The sequence below is a fragment of the Desarmillaria tabescens genome, assembly GCF_030435595.1.
Source record: "Desarmillaria tabescens strain CCBAS 213 chromosome Unknown EV420scaffold_8, whole genome shotgun sequence".
In the NCBI taxonomy this organism is placed as follows: domain Eukaryota; kingdom Fungi; phylum Basidiomycota; class Agaricomycetes; order Agaricales; family Physalacriaceae; genus Desarmillaria; species Desarmillaria tabescens.
In genome coordinates, this window is record NW_026848307.1 from 1,061,703 (window position 1) to 1,083,202 (window position 21,500).

The 21,500-nt window shown below is 48.4% G+C and overlaps 3 protein-coding genes across 3 annotated transcripts; 2 read left to right on the forward strand and 1 right to left on the reverse strand.

Annotated features, from left to right (window-relative positions):
• Window positions 1–658: 658 nt before the first annotated feature.
• Window positions 659–3,448, forward strand: EV420DRAFT_1639278 (uncharacterized protein; the record flags this gene model as incomplete). Its single annotated transcript, XM_060476953.1, has 10 exons — window positions 659–682; window positions 734–1,120; window positions 1,169–1,228; window positions 1,278–1,284; window positions 1,347–1,450; window positions 1,503–2,343; window positions 2,633–2,918; window positions 2,968–3,134; window positions 3,188–3,360; window positions 3,416–3,448. 10 exons carry the CDS (start codon window positions 659–661, stop codon window positions 3,446–3,448), a joined length of 2,082 nt encoding a protein of 693 aa, XP_060334635.1.
• A 415-nt stretch (window positions 3,449–3,863) lies between these two features.
• Window positions 3,864–4,345, forward strand: EV420DRAFT_1618948 (uncharacterized protein; the record flags this gene model as incomplete). The annotated part of the gene is made up of 4 exons (XM_060475415.1): window positions 3,864–3,989; window positions 4,040–4,124; window positions 4,155–4,225; window positions 4,277–4,345. 4 exons carry the CDS (start codon window positions 3,864–3,866, stop codon window positions 4,343–4,345), a joined length of 351 nt encoding a protein of 116 aa, XP_060334636.1.
• An 88-nt stretch (window positions 4,346–4,433) lies between these two features.
• Window positions 4,434–5,028, reverse strand: EV420DRAFT_1639279 (uncharacterized protein; the record flags this gene model as incomplete). Its single annotated transcript, XM_060476954.1, has 2 exons — window positions 4,434–4,712; window positions 4,771–5,028. 2 exons carry the CDS (start codon window positions 5,026–5,028, stop codon window positions 4,434–4,436), a joined length of 537 nt encoding a protein of 178 aa, XP_060334637.1.
• Between the last annotated feature and the right edge of the window lie 16,472 nt (window positions 5,029–21,500).

Sequence of the window (21,500 nt, forward strand, 5' to 3'; positions counted from 1 at the left end):
CGCTGTTTCCCATGAGGTTTGTGCCCAGCATGTGGCTGGGCACAAACCTCATGGGAAAGAAAATGTGGCCTGCGTTCACTGTTTTGCTCGACTAGGAATTTACAGCAAAGTGCAAAATGGATTACAGGGATCATGCATTGGGCAATGTGGACTCCTAGAAGATGGGGAATCAGGGCTATAAATTCGAAGAAATTGGAGATACAACTAGGTGAAGGATAGGGTAAAAATTTGGAGAAGATAAGACACTAGCTAAGTGAGTTCTCCCTCGATTTCCTTCATCCTCAGCTCGTTTCTCAACGCATTTATTCGTAGAATCCAACGCAACAAACTCCGTATGCATAGCATAACCCGTTCCAAAGGTATGGGCTGTTGAAGATGTGGCCAGCAGGAGATCAGGCTGACACAGTGAGTTCTCCTTCGATTTCTTTCATCCTTGGCTCGTTCCTCAACACATTTATTCACAGAATCTAGCCCAACAAACCTCGTGTATATAGCTCCTCTTGTCCCAAAGCTATAGGCTGTTGAAGATGTGCCCAGCAGGAGATCAGGCTGACATGGTGTGGTGGCGAGCATAGCCACATAGAATATTTGTCTCTCTTTGGAGTAATCCATCGTGCTTCCCTCACCCCTATTTCCCTTGTCTCTAAGTTAAACTATCATGGGCATTAAATCTGGCTGGAATGTATGCTCCCTATTATCATTTGTTATCATCCTTCTAACAAAAACAATGTAGCTCTTGCGACCTGTTGAATCTTTGTCCATGATTGACTGGTCAGCCCAAGTCATTTTGACTGGGTCATTGCATGCTCTTGGTCCACGCATTGGCATTGATGCCAGGTACATTGTTCTCCTCACCTATATTCTCACCCTCTTCATCTCTCTTGCTAGCGGGTGGATCTTTGCTGCCAAATATCACTATGCACAGACCAAAAATGCTGCACATGCCTCCCTATTCAAACGCCTGGGCCGTCTTTTCCACCTGCCTGTTTTCCCACTCTTTGTTTTTGATGGCCCAGAGCGCCCTATCATCAAATGGAATAAGAAAATCAAGAAAGGAGATAACTGGCTCACACATGATTTCAAAAGACTCCTCGAAGGCTTTGGATTTGCATACTGGGACGTAAGTACTTGTTCCTCATTCTTTGTCTGCCCTTTACACTCGATACAGGCACCTGGTGAAGCAGAGGCAGAGCTCACCATGCTCTCTAAAATTGGCCGTATCGATGCAGTCATGTCCGAAGATTTTGACACAATGATCTTTGGTGCTGAACATGTAGTCTGAATGTGAGTGGTATCTTCTGTACACTCATCTCATTGTGTTTACCCACCATACGGTTATAGCTCAGATGAAAGCGACTCGCAGTATATGATTCAACTATATGAAAAGGGCACTCAATTCTCCCCCAATGACCTCGTTATGATTGCACTTTTAGCTGGCGGTGATTATGATGTACATGAGAACCTGGACAAATCCTGTATAGATGCTAACATCTATCGGATAGAATGGAATTGAAGGCGGTGGCATCAAGACTGCGGTTCACATTACCTCATCTGGCATCCGTACACATCTTTTTGAAAACCTTGAAGGCATCTTGCCAGACGGATATCCCACTATCATTGCAGCATGGCAGCAGGATTTGTGTACTATGCTCAGTTCTGAAGAGACTCACAAGATCCCTCCCTGTGCCCGTTCTTTGATATCGCATATACCTCCTGACTTTCCAAAAGTCTCAGTGTTGGTACAATATCTCTGTCCTGTCATATCAGATTCAATGTTCCAGAACCTTCCAGCTGCTCCAGCTCTCTCTCAACCTGATATTCCCAAGCTCGCTCGGCTCTGTGAAGAGCTCTTTATCTGGGGAGATTCTATGGGTATTATTCAGAACTTTTCCAATCACATATTCCCAGGCCTAGCCATTCGCGAGCTACTTCATGACTTATGCCTTCGCCGCAGGCTTATCCAACCTATGGACACATGTCTTACATCACATGCTATAATCTCTAAGGCATGTTCAATTCATAGAAACCAGCACCAACGATCTGAGTCTGAGATCTTTGTCTCCTTGATCATTCCCCCTGCAGTTGTCTCCCAGATTACTTCTGCGATCACAGGCAGATATGAGACTAGCACAACGGGAGAGAAATTCAGCAAGTGGCAGGAAAAGCATGAAGTTCGTGTATGGCTTTCACGTGTCTTGGCTCTTCATGCAGCTAGTGGTAGTACAGAACTTAAAAGGCCATTTACAGAGACTATTAAGACAAGCCGACAGAGTCAGAAACATGCTCGGTTTTCTGAAGACTTGTTCATTGAAGTATCAAGTGATGAGGATATGGAGGACACCAGTAAGAATCATTACTTCTCGGTTTTATGATAAAATTTAAGAATTCATGCTCTTCTTTAATAGCAACCTTACGAAAGCAACAGCCAAAGTCTAAAGTATCACCTCATTATCACATTGAAGCACGCTATTTAGAAACGGGCGAGGTTTGGGAGCTTTGCACAGAAGACAAAGACGTAGCTTAAATAGGGGTCATCACAGCTCCTATATATTCTGTATTGTATACTATCTGCAGCATTCTGTTTCACTCTCTCATTCTTATTCACGCATTTTACTTTTTCTCAAAACTCTAGCTATTGCAGTGAACAACGGTACAATCATGATCAACAATATCACTACTGCTCGAGGTATCTGCAAAGTGTTGGATCAGTCTCAGGCAGAGTATCTAGCATCTGAGGAGATTATTGACGACATTGAAGCTGAGCAAGAGACTTGCCCCGACTCGTTTGATATCGACATTGATGGTGATGTGCAAATGGATGCAGGGCAGAGTGCATCACAGAAAATTGAAGAGGTTCTAGCCAATATTCGTGCAGTGTCCAAAGGAGTCAATGAAGGTACTGATGAAACATATAGAAAGTACGTGCAATTTAGCTTCAGCTATTCATTCTAACTAGTTGTATATCAGTGTCATGAGGACATTCAATGAATTTTGCATTCAAGAAAAGATCATTACGCGTGGAACAGATATCTTCACACAAAAGAATCTTGACCATAATATGGACTACTACATCATTGGATTCATTATGAGCAAGTGCATTACATCCTTTGAGTATTCTGTCTTGAAATCTCATGGTTAATTTCAAGATGTGATGATTTTGACATGTACGGTGTTGATAAGAAGCCAGAGGATGCTAGAAGGTCCTTCTCTCTTGCAGAAAAGCTTCATTCTGGTATAACGTATGGTTTTCAAAGAGCAGGTGGTTGGGGAAAAACTCTGTGGGATAAGGCTACTGCAGCTGGAAATCCTTCTATCTCTGAGCTAGTGTCCTCTTATATGCTAAGCTTGAGAAGGCGCAAGGTATTCTCATCCATCTTTAAACTAACCACATCAAGTTTACTCACCAATTACTCAGATTGCTAAGGGAGACGCACCAACAAGTACATGAGCAATCACTGCTGCAAGTGGTCTCTCTATGAGCCTTGTTTGATCTGTATTTATCATCTTCTCCCATGTTTAGGATGTGCTTAGACGACTGTACAAGTTCAACCATCTTCCGCAGAACTGGAATAATGCCAGTATCCAACCAGGGAACTGGTGTGGAGGCAATATGCGCCACCTCCTTCAAGCAGTATATCTGGTTGCATTCACCTGCTTACTCCGCATCGATGAGGTCCTCAAAATACAAGTCCACGACATCTCTTTCTACAGAGAGAATGGGAATGGAACTCACTGTGTATCAATCAAACTACCATTTCGCAAAACCAGCCAATTTGGAAGTGAGTTTGTTGATTTCACCTAGTTCGTCTCTAACGATGGATTCAGAAATAGAGCCATTCGTACTTAGGGCTCTCCCAGCTCAAATGGCGCATCTTTGTCCTGTAAAAGCTCTTGCCGAATGGATGGATGTATCAAAAATCTATTATGGTTACTTGTTTCAAAAGATGGACAAAAGGGACCACCCAATTTTGGCAAAGAGTTCACCCATGGTATGACGTGCAATCATCAAAGGTGAAAGATACTCACTAAGATGCACTAGACCGCTGAAGTTTTCCTGGAGCTCTTTTGCAACAACCTTTTTGATATTGACATATCACCATATGCCTATGGTACACACTCTTTCCGTTGAGGCGGTTGTCAGTGGTTGTCTGTAGACCTTCGTTGGTCTCTTTGGCAGATATGCGAATGGGGAGGGTGGAGCACAGAATTCACTCACTTGACAATTGTCAAGTATCTCATCTCATGGAATGATGATCCAATGCTGAGATGAGATGAGTTTTTCAAGCTTGATCGTGAGCCTACACTCAAGTGTTGGACGTGTGGTCAGTCATGCCCATGTGCATAGTATTAAGAAATAATGTATTGCTTTTTTGTGAAGAGTTTATATGAGCGTTAATGTACATAAGCCGTCGGTCTGATAATCCTGATCACTTTCACCCGAAGACCCGCCTTTGACAATACATCTGTGCAATATCTGATTCTCGTCTCATGGTGATCCGCTTCTTCTTTCCCTTCTGATAGGCAAACTCTTTGGAAAACTGATCATCACCGTATTTTCCCTTGGCCTCCTTCACTAACTGGGCATTGTTGTCTTTCCGCTCGTTCCGAAGAGAGTTTATGATACGAGTATATGACATCCTCTGGCCTTGTGGATCAGTATATTTTTCCCAGAATGCATCTTGCGTCAAAGACTGGTATCGTTCCATAAAATACTAAAATAAAGAAAGAATGAGAAAAAACAGAGAATCTATGAAACATCCCTGCACGCACATGCCAGTTGTTCCAACTATTCTTGAGTCTGTGCCACTCCATGCCAGCGGCCTTGTTATTCTTGTAGAGGACTTTCCAGTGCTTGATAGGAATTGGATGGCCTTGGATGTGTATTGGATGATCATCAGGTGGGCCCCACTCTGAGCTAGCATCATCCCAGCTGCTAATGAGCTTCTGAATATTTGATGCATAACGGAATGGCTTTGTTGGTGGTACATCCATCTCGTCAAATCTGATATGTGATCCTGTAACGAGCATGCCGACGGAAACCCGACTTCCACTCAACCCAACAAACCACAGCCCGGAATCCTACGGAATCCGATTCCCAGTTTCTATTTCATATTCTATTTCATATTCCATTTTATATTTCACTTCTCCATTACAATTTATCAATAGCCCAACATCGGTAGCGAACATGTCATTGGACCCCATCGGCTACCGACCGGTAGAATACATCCTCCGACAACCCTAGAATGTAGACCACTCCGAGTAGAAACTAGATCAGACTCCTAACTAGTATATAAGCCTTAGAATTACACTGTAGATACTCAGTTCAAATATCAACTTGGTTCAGCCCAATCTCTCTAACTCTAACTCTCGTTCTCCAGTCTGTGGAACTCCGATCCGTTGGACTTATCACTTACCTCATCTCCGCCACTCCGCGGACTTCCGTCCATATCCATCTCAGGGCTCAGCTCAGGGGTGACGTTGCTAATAGCTTCGCCTATGCCCGACGCATCCCACGGCATTCCACTACATGCACTTACCGCCGCAATCCTATTGGCACGATCCTAACAGTATATTCGAACTCAAACCCTTGAGTCGAAATTTCTTCCTAACCATGTCTTCTACTTTCACTGTTCCTCCAGAAACCAGCCGCAACTCCACGGTCAACAACTGAACCTACACCATGGATGATATCCCTGCCTCTGCTTCAAAAGAGGGTCCCCTTCTCTTCGGATCGGATTCCGCCCCTCGCCAACAATCCCATAGGGAAACCTACCTTCACAGTGGCTTCACTGCTCGCCAATCCGATGCTAACCGATCGCCTAACCCCTTCCTAGCCCAGCGATCAGAATCCAATGGCTGGGGTGAGTATCGAAGCGACCCCCTGTGGAACCCAACTACCTCTCTGTTCAATGACATCCCAGGTCGGGATGACGACGACGACCAAGGTTCGGAAGACGGGGAATTCCCCCCTCACATGCCAATGAATGGCCACGGAAACCCATCGGAAAATCCTGGCGGTGGCTCACCCAATCCAGGTGGCCCTGGAGGTCCTGGAGGTCCCGGTGGTCCTGGAGGAGGACCTAACAACAATCCTGGTAACAATCCTAATCCTCCCAATAACGACGCCCAGATCCTCATTCAACTCATGAATGTCCTCTGTGGCGTCTCTGATGCTGTCAATGGCAATCGACAACGTGCAGTATGCACCAAGGTCAAGGAACCAGATACCTTTGATGGTTCGGACTCCCGAAAACTTAAGGCCTTCATCGTCTCCCTCCAGTTGAACTTCAATGACTGTCCCGATGCCTTCCGATCGGATACGGCAAAAGTCAACTATGCTATCTCCTTCCTTTCCGGTCTCGCCCTAGACTGGTTCGAACTGGATATCCTCCACCCTAATCACTGCAACCCCCCTGCTTGGGCATATTCCTATACCGCTTTCCTTTCAGAACTCCGCACCAACTTCGGCCCCTTCGACGCCGTCGGTGATGCCGAAGATGAGCTTGAAAATCTTTGGATGCACGATGGAGACTGCATCATGAAGTATATTGTCAAATTCAATCAGTATGCTGCCATTATTGGCTACGGTGACAACTCCCTTCGTCATGCCTTCTACCGTGGCCTTTGCTCTCGCATCAAGGATGATATGGCCCACCACGGGAAACCCAATAATCTCCATGATATGCGGAATCTCGCTCAAGAGCTCAACACTCACTACTGGACTCGGAAAGCCGAAATCTCCCGAGAAAATCGCAGTAACCCATCTTCCTCTTCCAGCAACAGCAACAAGGCGAAGGGTTCTAACTCTTTGGCTCCCAACTCCAACTCCGTGAGCCAAAAGTCCTCTCATTCAGGCTCCATGGGATCATCTTCGTCTTCCCCCAACAACTCTTCCTCTTCCAACCCTAAGCCCTACACTGACAAGCTAGGCAAAGATGGCTGCCTTACTCAAGAAGAAAAGGACTGCCATCAGAAGAATAACCTCTGCATGTTCTGCGGAGGTAAGCACAACACCGAAGATTGCAACAAGCGCAAAGCCACGGCCTCTGCTCGGGGCTGTGCAGCTGCAGCTACTCCTGCCCCTGCTCCCAAGTTCACTGCCTCTATTGAAACGGTTCCATCAGAATCGGAAAACTAGAGAGCAACCCTGTATCCTCCGCACTAGGACAGGGTTGTGTTGACTGTCACAGTGCACTGGAGATCGTAACCCTCAACGCTGCCGCTCTTTCCAATCATTCCCTAACTGTCTCTCTCTCGTCTGAAGTTGGCTCCGGATCGGAGTCCGACAGTTCACCCATTTCTACTATCCTTCATTTTCTTGCACTCGTTGATTCTGGCTCTAGCCACTGCTTTGTTGATTCGAAGTATGTTGAGGATCACAATCTGCTTACCAAATCTATCCCACCTGTCCAACTTTGGCTTCTCGACGGCTCCGTCAGATCTCGCATCTCCCAATCCATTTCCCTTCCAATCCGTTTCCCTTCTGGAGACATCCTTCCTATTGACTTCTACGTCACTCATCTAGATTCATCTTGTAACGTCGTTCTGGGATACAACTGGCTCTCCCACTACAATCCGTCGATTGACTGGGTAAAGCACGGTATCACTTTCCATTCACCATTATCGGTTGTTTCTTCATCAAGCGCTTCCGCGGCTGCCAACACACATGTGCCAGTCCGCTCGGACTCTTCCAGTCCAATCCAACCATCCCAATCATCATCTTCCACCCCAAAATCGAGATCCTGACGGGCTCTGCCGCCTTATGAACCTATCTACTCCTACCCTACCATTCCTTCCTTTGGTGCTTCGGCCGCCCCCAAGATATCTATTATATCGGCTGCCACTTTTGTCCGAGCTTGTGCAGAAGAAGGGGCTCAGCAGTTCACATTGCAGCCTTCTATGCCTAGTGTTAATGGCAAGGCGACCTCTGTGGCTCCTGCTAACTTATCCGATGTCCCACCGGAGTACCATGAATTTGCTGATGTATTCAGTGATTCCCTTTCTGAAAAGCTCCCTGAGCATCGCCCTTACGACCTCAAGATCAATATCGAGAAAGGCTCCACCCCTCCACTTGGACCCATCTATTCCCTTTCTGAATCCGAACTAAAGGCCTTACGCGAGTTTATTGACGATAACGTCCGTAATGGTTTCATCACTCCTTCCCGCTCTCCGCACGGAGCTCCAGTACTGTTTGTCAAGAAGAAAACCGGTGAACTTAGACTCTGTGTAGATTATCGTGGCCTTAATAAAATCTCTAAAAAAGACCGTTACCCTTTGCCCCTCATTTCCAACCTCCTTGATTCCGCTCGTCTCTACACCAAGCTAGACCTTCATCATGCCTACCATCTCATCCGCATAGCCGAGGGTGATGAATGGAAAACCGCTTTTCGGACCCGCTACAGCTCCTTTGAATGGCGAGTCATGCCATTTGGACTCACTAACGCTCCCACGGCTTTCCAACGCTTTGTCAATGACATCTTTTCCGATATGCTCGATGTATCTGTCGTCGTATACCTTGATGACATCCTTATCTACTCTGACAATCCCGAGGATCACCGAAAACGCGTACACAAAGTCCTTCGCAGACTCAGGGCTAATGGCCTCTACTGCAAGGGTTCCAAATGTGAATTCCATCGGGACTCCGTCAAATATCTTGGTTACATTTTCTCGCCCAAAGGCTTACGCATGTCTGAAGACAAGGTCAAAGCTATTACTGACTGGCCGGTTCTGCGGAAAGTCAAGGATATCCAATCCTTCCTCGGCTTCGCTAATTTCTACCGCTGTTTTATTCATGAGTACAGCGAGATTGTCCTGCCCTTAACACGACTCACTCGCAAAGGAACTCTGTGGAAATTCGACGAAGAATGCCTATCCGCTTTCAATGAGTTGAAGCAGGCTTTTACTCATGCTCCTATCCTCACCCACTGGCTTCCCAACCGTCAACTGGTTGTGGAAACCGACGCGTCCGACTACGCTATTGCCGCCATCCTATCCATTTACCTAGAGGATGGTGAGATCCATCCCATCTCCTTCTTGTCCTGGAGTCTCCATGGTGCCGAACTCAACTATGATACGCACGATAAAGAGCTTCTAGCCATCTTCGAAGCTTTCAAATACTGGCGCCACTACCTTGAAGGCTGCGCAGAAGCCATTGATGTCGTTACAGATCACAAGAACCTTGAGTACTTCTCTACTACCAAGGTCCTTACTCGACGTCAAGTATGCTGGTCCGATGATGTGCTCGGTAACGGCGAGTGACAAAAGGCTAGTGAATGGATATGAACACCACAACACCAAAACCCTCTACTACTCTACACTAATCACCAATATTATTGAGTTTGGGTGTTTCGAGTATGATAGAAGCACTCTGCAGACTTCAACAAATCAGGGAAAGGTTGTTTAAAGACGTATATTTGGTACTAGTGAGCTACACAAGATGTAATACTCGTGCTAGCGGGGTTTTAAGACATGATTGGATGAATAGTGACTTGGGTTGAGCAACTGCGCTCGGTCTAACTCTGATACTTCGAAACTAGTGGCACTCTGGGCCAAATACTGGGTCTCACAAGCGGTCTACACTTGACTAGTGGCACCCTAGGCTCGACTAGTGGCACTCTTGGCCTAAGAACAAATACTTTAACTCCGAGAAAATACTTTAACTAACTTCAAAACGCTCTGAGTCACTCCAAGACGGAATAGTAACTTTAAGACACTTCAATTCGTTCAATACTATAGGTGACTAAGCGACTAGTAGACACTTCATCGAGGTTAAGCACAAAAGCCTTTAATTGGGGCACTAGAATACGGACTAGTAGGTCACAATCGCGGGGATGGCTTGCCTGCCTGCAAGGCTGCCCCTTCTACTACTTATATACTACAGAGACAGGTACAGAATAAAATATAAATAGATTCTTTAGGGGTAATATTGGTAAGGATATCTTGGCTAGTCACGAATTATGGTGAATAATCATGCAATAGTCGGCCTAGCCTGTTCTTTCTGTCGGATAGTGGGTCGAGGGACTCCGCTATTGGGTCGTTTCCGCACCCTTTGCCCAGGGGTGCTCCACTAGTGACACGGCTATATGAATAGTCAGGTAACCATGCCTGTAGCAACTGCTCGATCGTGATCAGGGCACAGCCCGGCTATACTAGTGCCGATCGTATGAGATCTGTATCACACTAGCCGGATCTGGGCTAAGGGTTATGCCTTTACTGGTTCATTTCTAAGTCCTTTTCAGAAGTGCTCGCGTGACTAGTCATCCTGACTTAGGCGTTCATGCCCAGATCGGTCTACTAGCGACTGAATAGTCGAGATCTGTGTGGGTTCTTACTTCTTGTTTGGGTGCTAGCAGCTGTATTCTTTACGAGTGACCATATTTTACTAAGTCATACTAGCTTTGGAGGTGCTAGTCCGGTCGGCTGGTAGGGCTGACCCACTAGTGGTATCATTCCTAAGTCCTGACTCGACTAGTAGCACGCTAACTTGACTATCAGTCCGAAGTCTCAACTATAGCCCTTGATATACGACTAGTATAGGATAGACCTGCAACAGTATTGTTATAAAATCGCAAAATCTAGGTGTGAACGCGTAGATGGTGTATCACCGAATTCCTCTCTCAATTCAACCTTGTTATTCGGTTCCGACCGGGTAAACTTGGTGGGAAACCGGATGCCCTCACTAGACGATGGGATGTCTACCCTAAAGAGGGGGATAGTCAATATGCTCAAGTCAATCCTCACAATTTCCGACCCGTTTTCACTAAAGAACAACTCTCTGCTTCACTCCATGCTACATTCCTTGAAGGTCCTGTCTTACGCGCTAGTGCTATCATGGACATCGACAAGCTCCACTCTGATATCAAGAATGCACAGCCGTTGGATTCCGCTGCCACCGAAGGCTTCCGACTCGCATCTTCCCCTTCCAACTCCTCTCGGTGGACTGTGGACGAATCAGGACTACTACGTCTTGACAGTTGCATTTATGTCCCGGACGCCGATGATCTCCATCTTTGCATTCTCCAAAACAATCATGACTACATCTTGGCAGGTCACTTTGGTCAAAATCGGACTCTCGAACTTGTCCGACGGAATTACACCTGGCCACAGATGCGTGAATACGTTCGCCACTACGTCAAATCTTGCACTACCTGTGGACATAACAAAACACCTAGACACTGCCCTTTTGGCTTACTCAAACCATTGCCGGTCCCAGAACGCCCGTGGGATTTCATCTCCATGGACTTCATCGAACAATTACCGGATTCCAACAGATTCACTGCTATCCTTGTAGTGGTCGACCACGCAAGTAAGCAAGCAATTTTCATTCCTACCCAGGATACCATCAACTCTGAAGAGTTCGCTCGGTTATTCGTTAACCATGTGTTCGCTAAACATGGCGTCCCCAATCATATAACCTCTGACCGCGGCTCCGACCGAATTTGTCTCCCAGTTCACTCGTGCTCTTGCCAAAGCCTTGGATATGGAGCTTCACTTCACTTCTGGATATCACCCGGAGGCCGACGGACAAACTGAACGTGCTAACCAAACTCTGGAACAGTACATCCGCATCTACTGCTCCTATCAACAAGACAATTGGGATACCTTACTACCCATTGCCGAGTTTGCTTACAACAATGCTCCCAACGCTTCCACCGGAATCTCTCCATTCTTTGCTAACAAAGGCTATCATCCCAATATCACCGTACATCCTGAATGCAACATCGCCTCCGCTCGGGCCCATGACTTCATTGTTAACCTCGATGAGCTCCACCAATTCCTTCGAGATGAAATCACTTATGCTCAGTCCCGTTACAAATTACAAGCGGACAAGTGGCGGTCCCCGGCCCCTGACTTTAAAGTAGGTGACAAAGTCTACCTCAGTTCCAAACATATCAGAACTACTCGCCCTACTGCAAAATTTGCCGAAAAATTCCTAGGACCATTCAATATCATCGCTCAGCCAGGATCCCATTCCTTCACTCTCAAACTCCCGTCGGACCTCCACTCCATTCACCCTGTGTTCCATGTCTCCCAACTTGAACCTGTGGAGACCAATACTATCCCTAACCGTACCCAACCTCCACCACCTCCAGTTGAAGTCGACGGTGAAGAACAGTACGAGATATCTCAAATCCTCAACTCTAAACTTGACCATCGGTTCCGCTGTCCACTCCTATACCGAGTCCAATGGTTGGGTTATGAAGGTACCGATGAAGAGTTTGCCTGGATCCCCACTACAGAATTCTCTGCGGACGAATATATCAAAGACTTCCACCATCGTTACCCAGACAAGCCAGGACCGCTATCCAAAGTCACCATCTGCAAAGTCTCCCTCAAACCCTCGCCCATTGCTTCTTGACCTACTCATAACTTATCGGCTCCCTATGGTTCCCGCTCCTCGAATTTCAAATCAAATCCTGGAAAACTATTGCAAATTACCTTCCTAATTGGGAACGGATCCCATCGGATGCCTATGTCTTGCTTTCCTTCTCCCTCTTACTCACTCAAGCCTACAAGCCAAGATATATATATTTATGCCCACCGGGGCCTGCGCTTTCAAAATCTGTGTACAAGACAACATCCAAAAAATATATACAAGTCCAAGAAGAGCACCTAGGATTCCGCGTGCACCAACTCTCCCATCACCACATCCTCATCCACCCTATCTTCCCCTCCACTTCCTTCCTGCTCCTCATCACTCATAACAATAAGCTCCAGCTCATCCAGTGCCGGAACGCCGATGGCACCCGTGCCTGGGCACATCTCATCCCTCGTCTTCTCCTCGGGATCCAATTCCCCTTCGGAATCCTCGACCAAAAACTCATCCGCATCCTCCAAATACCTCTTCCACAACGCCCACTCAATCCGACGGCCTCCGAGCGCATAGAACTTGTCCCTTGTGTCCAAGAAATGGTCGCGACGTTTGATGGCCAATCGAAGACCATCTTTCCCAAGGCAGCCATACTAAACTTGCATGTTGGTGACCTCAAAGGGATCCGCGGCATCAAGGGTTTCGGTATCCGTGACATGGGCATTCCACAACTGGGCAACGTCCTTGTCAAGTCGCATACGCATCGCGATCCGTAGGGCCTCCGAGTTCACATTCTTGAGGGTTCCGAGCTCGACCTTAGATGCTGCCCATTCCTCCCTAAACTCCTCCTTGACGAAATCCGATGGCCATTCCGGAGCATCACCCTCATGAAAATCGTCGACCAAGTCATCGACGTGGCTTCCGAGGAAATCCACCTTTCCCTCTACCCTTTCCAAGCCTTCCTGGAAATTGTCCATCTTGTCGCAAAGTTTTTGTAGGAGGTCGATGACCTCACTGGACCCCGCGGATCCCAAACTTTCACCTTGTGGAAACACACACTTGTTCTTCTTTAATTTGCACCGTTCGCAAGTGCGCCCGTGGCGAATGAAACATTTTACGTTGTCTGCCTTGCAACGACCACAATGCTCTATGCACCAAGTCAGCAAAATAGTCGGAACCCGCAGGGAAGCCTACCATTATCCTTATACTCCTCGTCATCTGCCTGCATCTCAGGCTCGGTTTTCAACTTCTTCAACAGCTGCCCCAACGGCCCTGCGACTTCCTCCTCTCCACTCAATACCACCGCACTGGACTTGGCCTTCCTCTTCTTTGAATTCCCTGCAGCCTCCGAATCCGTCGCCTTACCCTTACTCTTCCTATCCTTCCTCTGCTTTACCAACTTTTTCAATGCCTTCCCCTTTGGGTCCTTCTCCCGCTCGTCATCCCCGTCGGACCCGCTACCAACCTTGCTCCCCCCACTGCCACCTTCCTTCTCCTTTGCCTGCTCCTTCTCGGCCTCCACGGCCTTCCGAGCCTCCAACGCCTTGGCCTTGGCCTCATCCGCTAACTTCTCTGCGGTTTTCCTCTCCTCCAAAGCCCTTGCCTCTTCTTCCAATCGCTTCGCCTCCACCTCTTCCTCTTGTCACTTCCTCTCCACGGCCTCCTGCTCCTCCTGCTCCTTTTTCGCCTTGGCTTCAGCAACCCGCTTCTCCCGTGCCAACTTCTTCTCCTGCCGCTCCAACTCCTGGGCCTGTTTCTTCTCCTCCTTCAGCTTTTGTGCCTTCCAGGCTTCATGGGCCTCCACGGTGTTCTCCCTTGCTTTTTCCGTGGCGTCCCGCTCATCGAAGAAAACTTCTAGTTCATCCGGGCGAAGATTGTCGGGTGTCGGGGTGGGCTCATAGGGCTCGGGAGTTACGGACAAACAATACTCAATGTTAGAAGACATAGCAAATGTTGACGATGGAGTTAGGGAAAGACACGGAGATGGTGGTGGTTACAGGTCAAGAGTTGAAAACTCACGTGACCAACCAGAAAAAATTCCATGTGGACACACTCGGCCATCGGGATCTGCGTCCTTGAGGGCAAGAACGCTAAGGGGGGGATACTGTAATGAGCATGCTGACGGAAACCCGACTTCCACTCAACCCAACAAGCCACAGCCCGGAAGCCTACAGATTCCGATTCCCACTTTCTATTTCATATTCCATTTCATATTCCACTTTATATTTCACTTCTCCATATTAATTTATCAATAGCCTGACATCGGTAGCGAACATGTCATTGGACCCCATCGGCTACCGACCGGTAGAATACATCCTCCGACAACCCTAGAATGTAGACCACTCCGAGTAGGAACTAGATCGGACTCCTAACTAGTATATAAGCCTTAGAATTACACTGTAGATACTCAGTTCAAATATCAACTTGGTTCAGCCCAATCTCTCTCTCTGACTCTAAGTCACACTCTCGTTCTCCAGTCTGTGAAACTCCGATCCGTTGGACTTATCTCTTACCTCGTCCCTGCCACTCCACGGACTTCCGTCCGTATCCATCTTAGGGCTTCGGCTCAGGGGTGATGTTGCTAATAGCTTCGCCTACGCCCGACGCATCCCACGGCATTCCGCTACGTGCACTTACCGCCGCAATCCTATTGGCACAATCCTAACAGTGTTCCACCTTGTCCTTTGTGAAGATGAGGATGTCATCCAAATAAATGGTGACCTTTCCCTGAGCAATGAGATCTTTAAAGATGTCATTCATCATCCACTGGAACGTGGCAGGTGAATTGGTCAATCCAAAGAACATAACCATGGACTCATAGAGTCCTCAGTTAGTACGAAATGTGGCTTTGAATTCGTCACCCTTTTTGATCTGGACATTGTTGTATCCCCAACAGACATCTAACTTAGTGAAATACCTTGCGTCCTTAAGCTTATCCATTAGATCAGAGATAAGCGGTAAGGGATAGCGGTTCTTGATGGTTATTTCATTAAGTTTGCGGTAGTCTTGTACTGGCTGCAGTTTCCCATCCTTTTTCTTGACGAAGAAAAAGGGAGACGCCATTGGCGACTTGGAGGGTTGAATTTGGCCAGTAGCCAGGTTTTCATCGAGGAATTTATCCAATTCCTCTTGCTCCTTTGGGTTCAGAGGGTATATCTTGCAGTCCAAACTGGCATTGGCATTGGGGATAAGCTCAATGGCATGGTCCCAAGGCTTGCAAAGGGGGAGTTCATTAAAAATTTCCTTAGCAAAAACATCGATGAAATCTCAGTAATGTTCGGGGATGATCTCCTTGAACGATTTTATTTTCTTTCCCTCATTGGCCTTGGCCACTAGGTCATTGGCTTTATGCCCCACCACTCGCACGTGAAAGGCCTCTTCAAAGTCTATTATGAGGATGGTGTCTCCATCCTCAACTTCGGTTCCCCACTGTTGTTCTGGGTCTTCATCTGGAAGTCAGAACGGTACCTTGCAGCAGTCACAGCATGCTAAGGTTACCGATCCTGTGTTCCAGTCGATGAGTGGGTTGTGCCTTTGTAGCCAGTCGTGTCTTAGGAAGATGGGTGTTGTTCCTAGGTCAACGACTGCCAATTTGATGCGTTTGCTGTGGTCCCCAATCTTTAGTCAGACCTCAGTGAATTCAGTGATGTCGCCGCCTTTATTGCGAGTACCATCTGCGTTATAGACTGGAGTGGGGTGAGCCGCTTTATATGTGGTGATATCATGATCACGGGTCCACTGTCAGTCAATCACGCTTCCTGTACAGCCACTGTCGATCAGGGCCTTCACGGAGTGATGGGCCATAGTATCGAATGTTTCTAGTTGTAGGGTGATTGTGATATTTTGCCCCTTCACTCCTCAGATATATCAGGGTGGTTTGGTGAGCTGGTCCATGTGCTCCATCTTCTGGTATTCGTCCAGATAAGACTCTCCGACCTGGTGCTCCAAGTTGGTGGCCAGTGGCTCATCCACCTCGGGTATTCACCAGGGGTGGACCCACTGTCTGAGAAGTGACGCCTTCTCTCCTGGGGTCTTGGCAAGTCACATAGCTCGCCGAGTCCAGGTGGCTCTGAAGGGCTTCAGCCATTCGGAGTCCTGGGAGTACTCCTCTGATGTCAATGGCATCGGGGTCTTCCTCCCGTCGTCACAGTCCATAGGCTGCAAAGGCCCTGCTCCTATGACCATGCGACCGGTCAGTTCCCTTTCACCTCAGTGTGGACACCCACTCGGGTTAGTTGGGACTTCGCTGGATTTTGGAGAGTTCTGTAAACTCTTTAAATAACTGGGGTCATCTCCACCGTCAGCATTATTTTTAAAGGGGAGACGTACCTGAAAGGGGGAGTCTCTCTCCCCTGTTTGACCTGCTTGTTCCTTGTGGGCGATTGAGCTTTTTCAGCTGATGTCCTCTGTGATAGAAGTGGCCATTTCCTGGGTATCCTTTCTACTTGGTTCCACATGTGGTGCTGGGTTACCTCCAGAGGCTTTACAACAGTCTGCCATTGGGTCCGCTGGGCTCCACCGGCCCTCGGCTTCGTCCCTAGGCTCGCCTGGTTTCCCCGACCTCACCATCACTGAAGTGGTCTGTCATCAGGGAATCTTGATGCGCAGAGAAGATGCCGGTTCACTGTTATCTGGATCCACTGCTGTGATATGCGACTTTCCCGGGAGTTGGACTATATAGTCCTCATTTTGACCTCCCATATGGCGGACGTCACCCACAGGAAACAATGATGTCACACCTCCAAGGTTCCACCCTTGGTTGCCTGTTGAACCAGTAGGCTCCTCTGCATCGTACGTGTGCCCCAAAGGGGTATTTGCAGTGGCTTGGACACAGCAGGTACCGCCAGCACTAGGACTTGGCTGGTGGGGTTCATTGCTAGTTAAAGCAGTGGAAATCCCGTGTATGCTGTTAATGGGCAAACTTGAGGGTCCCTCTCCTGTTTTTAAGCAAACGTTGGGCAGAGGGGACAGGCACGAGGAGCTTTGTTGGTCCTGGGCTTCGTTCCTGGTCATGCCTGGACTCTTGATCTGTTGATCGAGAACCTATTCCAGGCTCTTGATCGAACGATCGAGAGTTGCTTCTGGATGCTCGATCGTTTGATCAAGTTCCGTCTTGCACTGGTATGGCCTTGAGTCGCTAGTCGGGTCTGACCCTTTCATGCCCGACCCTTGGGGTTCATTGCCTGACAGATGGTGGTAATCCCCTGATACACCATTATTGTTTTGTGATTCCTTCATAGTGCGAGATGAATGCAATATATTGTTACAAGTATCTACAGATACAACATAAGTGTGAATATTCATGTCATAAGGTGCACCATGATAAACCCCAGCCGACAAAGTAGAATTGCAGAGTCCTATGCTGGCGTCTCTTTTATCTCCTCGATCTCTGTCGAGCTAGCAAGGTCTTCTTCCTCTATTTCTGCTAGGACCGCTCGGAGACGGGTCACAAAAGTTGATGGTTTCTTCTTTGGGAATTTCAACCATTTCAACTTGTCAGGCAGGCACTTGTTGTCCCGCCCCTGGTGTCCAGTGTGTCCACACCGGAAACATCGCTTTTCTCTTTTGAGACGATCGATGTCCATAGGTTTGCCTTCACTGCCGTAGGTGAATCCAGTGGCATCCCTTCTGCCCTTCGAGCCACTCAAAGAGCCCCCTGCTGTTCTGGGCTTGGAACCAGCAGTCCTGCTGGGATACTTCCTGCCTTGAGCGAGATGAACTCGGTAGTTCTCATCCATTTGTAGGACCCTGCACCTCCACTCCCAGTAGGTGGTAGGCCGCATATTGTCTCCGCCCATGATAATCTGCTTGATATTGGGCCGGATTGCGAGGGCGACGACTTCCTCCATTTCCTCGTCATTGTGGAAGCACTCTGCTCCCACAGCCAGCTGTTCGAATTTCTCGAAGAATTCAATGGCCGTCTTGAACTGCGCTTGTTGCAGTTTCTTCCATTGCATTTGCTTGATTTGAACCTCTGCTACCTCCCTGAAACGTGTTCGGACATTTTCCTGAAAGGTCTCCCAGGAGGGGAGGCGATGTCTCCCACTGTGTGGGTCCTTGTAGTGTCATTGCTGATGGACCCACCAGGTCATCGCTTCCTCACCCAGTCAGTGGGCTGTGAAGACCACTTGACTTGGGCTGTACCCATATGCTTCATTGAGCATGAAGTATTGGGTAAAGACCTCGAAGTAGTATTCACAGTGACTAAAGAAGCGATCTAAGTCGCTGGCCTTCCCATGGAATTGGTGGGGACCTCTATCAACGTCGGTTTCACGTTTCCCCAAGGGTTGGGTTGTCCATCAGGGATAACCCATCCATTTGGTGGATCAGGTGGTAAAGGGGGATTGGTAGGTCACGGTAGTGACCTAAGATTCTGGTCACTACGGGGTGATGGTGGTCACACTGGAGGTTGAGGTGGTATGGGTGGAGGTCTTCCTCCACCGCCCTCTCCTGGACCTCCTGGACCACCGCTGCCTCCACCAGGGGCCGCAGGTGCTGGTTCACCTGCTTTTCCTGTTGGCACTGACTGGGAGACTTCTCCAGCCATGCTACGGGCATGGAAGGTTCCTCCCCCTGCCGCTTCCAGTCCTAAGGCGCTGGAGGGTGCCCAGGTGATGTCTGGAATTGGGTTTTCTGGGCCTACTATTCTCAGATTAGGGAATGACTCCTCGCCGTAGTGCCTCCCTGGTGCTACGGGACGGTCGGGGAGTATTTTGTTCCAATCAATGGCAGCGTGATACCAGGTTTTGGTGTGAAGTATCTTGTCTTCCAATTTGGAACCTAGTTCTGCAGCATTATATGCTTGTCCTTGGTCAGATGTGGTCCAATCTACATTGTACCGTAGTCATCTGCTGGTCCATTCTAACATTTGCTGCCATGTTAGATCATATATTTGTCAATCTGTAAGCCCCTGTGCTTGAGCCTTGGACAAACTCAGGTGGGTCATAGGAGGGGCTCCTACTGGGAGGGTTGCTGGGCTCATCCTCCTGGAGCCATTGTTCGATGACCATCCCAGCTCTGGTCCAGGGATCTGCTCTGTTGTCATGATTGGGTGGGTAGCTGATGACTTGGTATCGGGAGAATATTGTATCCCCTGCATTCCAGTCATCGTTCCACTGCCATATGCCCCAGAAGTATTGGCAGTACTCATCCCAGATCTCCAGGGCGTCTTCACATCTCCAGATCCAGGGCCATAGCCCTCGAGGAGGGAGGAAACCTCCATCGTATCCATTGGGTAAGAACCCTCCTTCGGGGGGGAGGAAGGGTTTGAGCTCATCGGGGGGTTTTGCTCCCTCATACTCGACTGTAGCCAGGGCTCTGAGACAGCGACAGATGGGACAATTGCAGTAGGGGTATGGATGGGAAGGGGTCTGTTCAAGCTCCCTTGGGACACGGTTCGGGAGGATGACAGGGTCCGGAAAGGGTTGGTCTCTGGCAAACCAGTCAAGGATCCTGTCCCCTTTGGGGGTGTCCCCTGGAAAGATGACCCACTGACCCTCATTAATCAGGGATCCTGGGTGGGTGTAGTACTCTGGGAGCTCGTCATTATTACTGTTGGAGTACTCTGTGAATATGACATCGTTGATTCCGTCTCCAGCGGTGTCATTAATGGAGGCCTCTGAGATATGGGCAAAGTGGGGCTCTGTGAAATCTCTGAGGTCGGCGATGGTGATAATTGTTCGGGGTAGGATTTCGGACTCGGGGCAGGGGGAAGGCCAAACAAAGTCTGACTCATGGACAGACTTGTCGTCCCACCAGGATGGGGGTCCTTCAACTCTGTAGGTTCCATTGGGGGTGTATGACGTGAGAGAGGTTGGAGCATCATGCCACTTCAGCTCGGGAGATTCATCTCTTCAATGTCCTCCTGTGTTGGGTACTCCCCGTACTTCCCCTCATTCCCAGGCAGGGAGGAACGGGTTTTCACCCTCTTCGAAGGTGGTTCTTCGCCTGGTTCATCCATGGACGATTTGGTTGAATGCATCGATGTAGAACCCGCTCGTTCCCCTTCGATAAAGACGCTCTCCATCGTCATCGAACCCTGGGATGGCTGCTGATAACTCTGTGGAGGAGATTGCTGGCTCCCAGGAGTCATTGTCATCGCCCCAGGTCATGGCATCCCAGGACCCATCTATATTGGTCCAATACTCGGTGGTAAACCTTGGGTCGCCTCAGTCGTCTCCATCATCTGGAGGGATGCCAAGTCATCCGAGGTCTTCTTCCCGAAGGGATTCTTCGCCTTCACTGTCTTGCTGATCCATGCCCTGAAGCTTGAGTGTGAGGGGTCGCTCTTCTCTGTTGGGTAGGGGGTGCCAAAGTGTGTCTCGCTCCCCCCCTGGCCGAGGTGTGAGGGACCGGAGCCAGACAGTGCTGGTTGTTCGTGAGGTTCCTGTTGATGAGCCATTGAGTCTGTGTACTCTCTCTCTTCCAGGGGTCGGTGCTCTTTGGTGTCAGGTTGGTCAGGTGATGTGGATAACTGTGACTGCAGTTAATAGTGTCAAGATACTGAAGGTACTTCCGAAGATAATGGTGGTGCGGTCTGAGGGGGTGAGCGGCATAAAGTTCATTGTACCACAATGAATGTTTATGATCTCGAGGGACGGTGGGTGCCATTTTCGAATAACGGGCTGAAGGTTTCTTTTTCTTTGGAAGTATAACAGTGACTGTCTTGAAGCGGTGCAGTTACCATTGACAATGGTAAGGGTAGTAAGGGCAAGCTTCAGCTAATTGTTAAGCACTAACTCTAATCTGAACCAAGGCTGATCTCTATCCTGTCACTCGCGTTCGGTGATTCAGTGTTAGAGAGGCGTTGGTTGATTGTGAGAAGTTAGGCATCACTTATAGCGAAAGCAAGGAGCTTGTAAGAGTTAGGAGTATATAACCTTAGCCGAAGCTGGGGTCTAAGGCCACAGCATAGGCTAGCTTAAATACATGTTAGACTCGTACTAATAATAGTATCTACAAGGGCGCGTGCAATGAGAAGTGCGCCTTTCAACGAATGAGGAGTGAGGACACTAAAAGAAGTGTACTCCTGACGAATGAGAGTAAAGAGCACATGTCACCTGTATCTGCATGAGACTCCATCTGAATAGGCTGCATCCCATAGACCATCCTCAACCAGCGGTCGACTCCTGTCCAACTACTAAGAAGCATGATGCCATCATGAGAAGCGTGATGGTGCATGCGGGTTGTC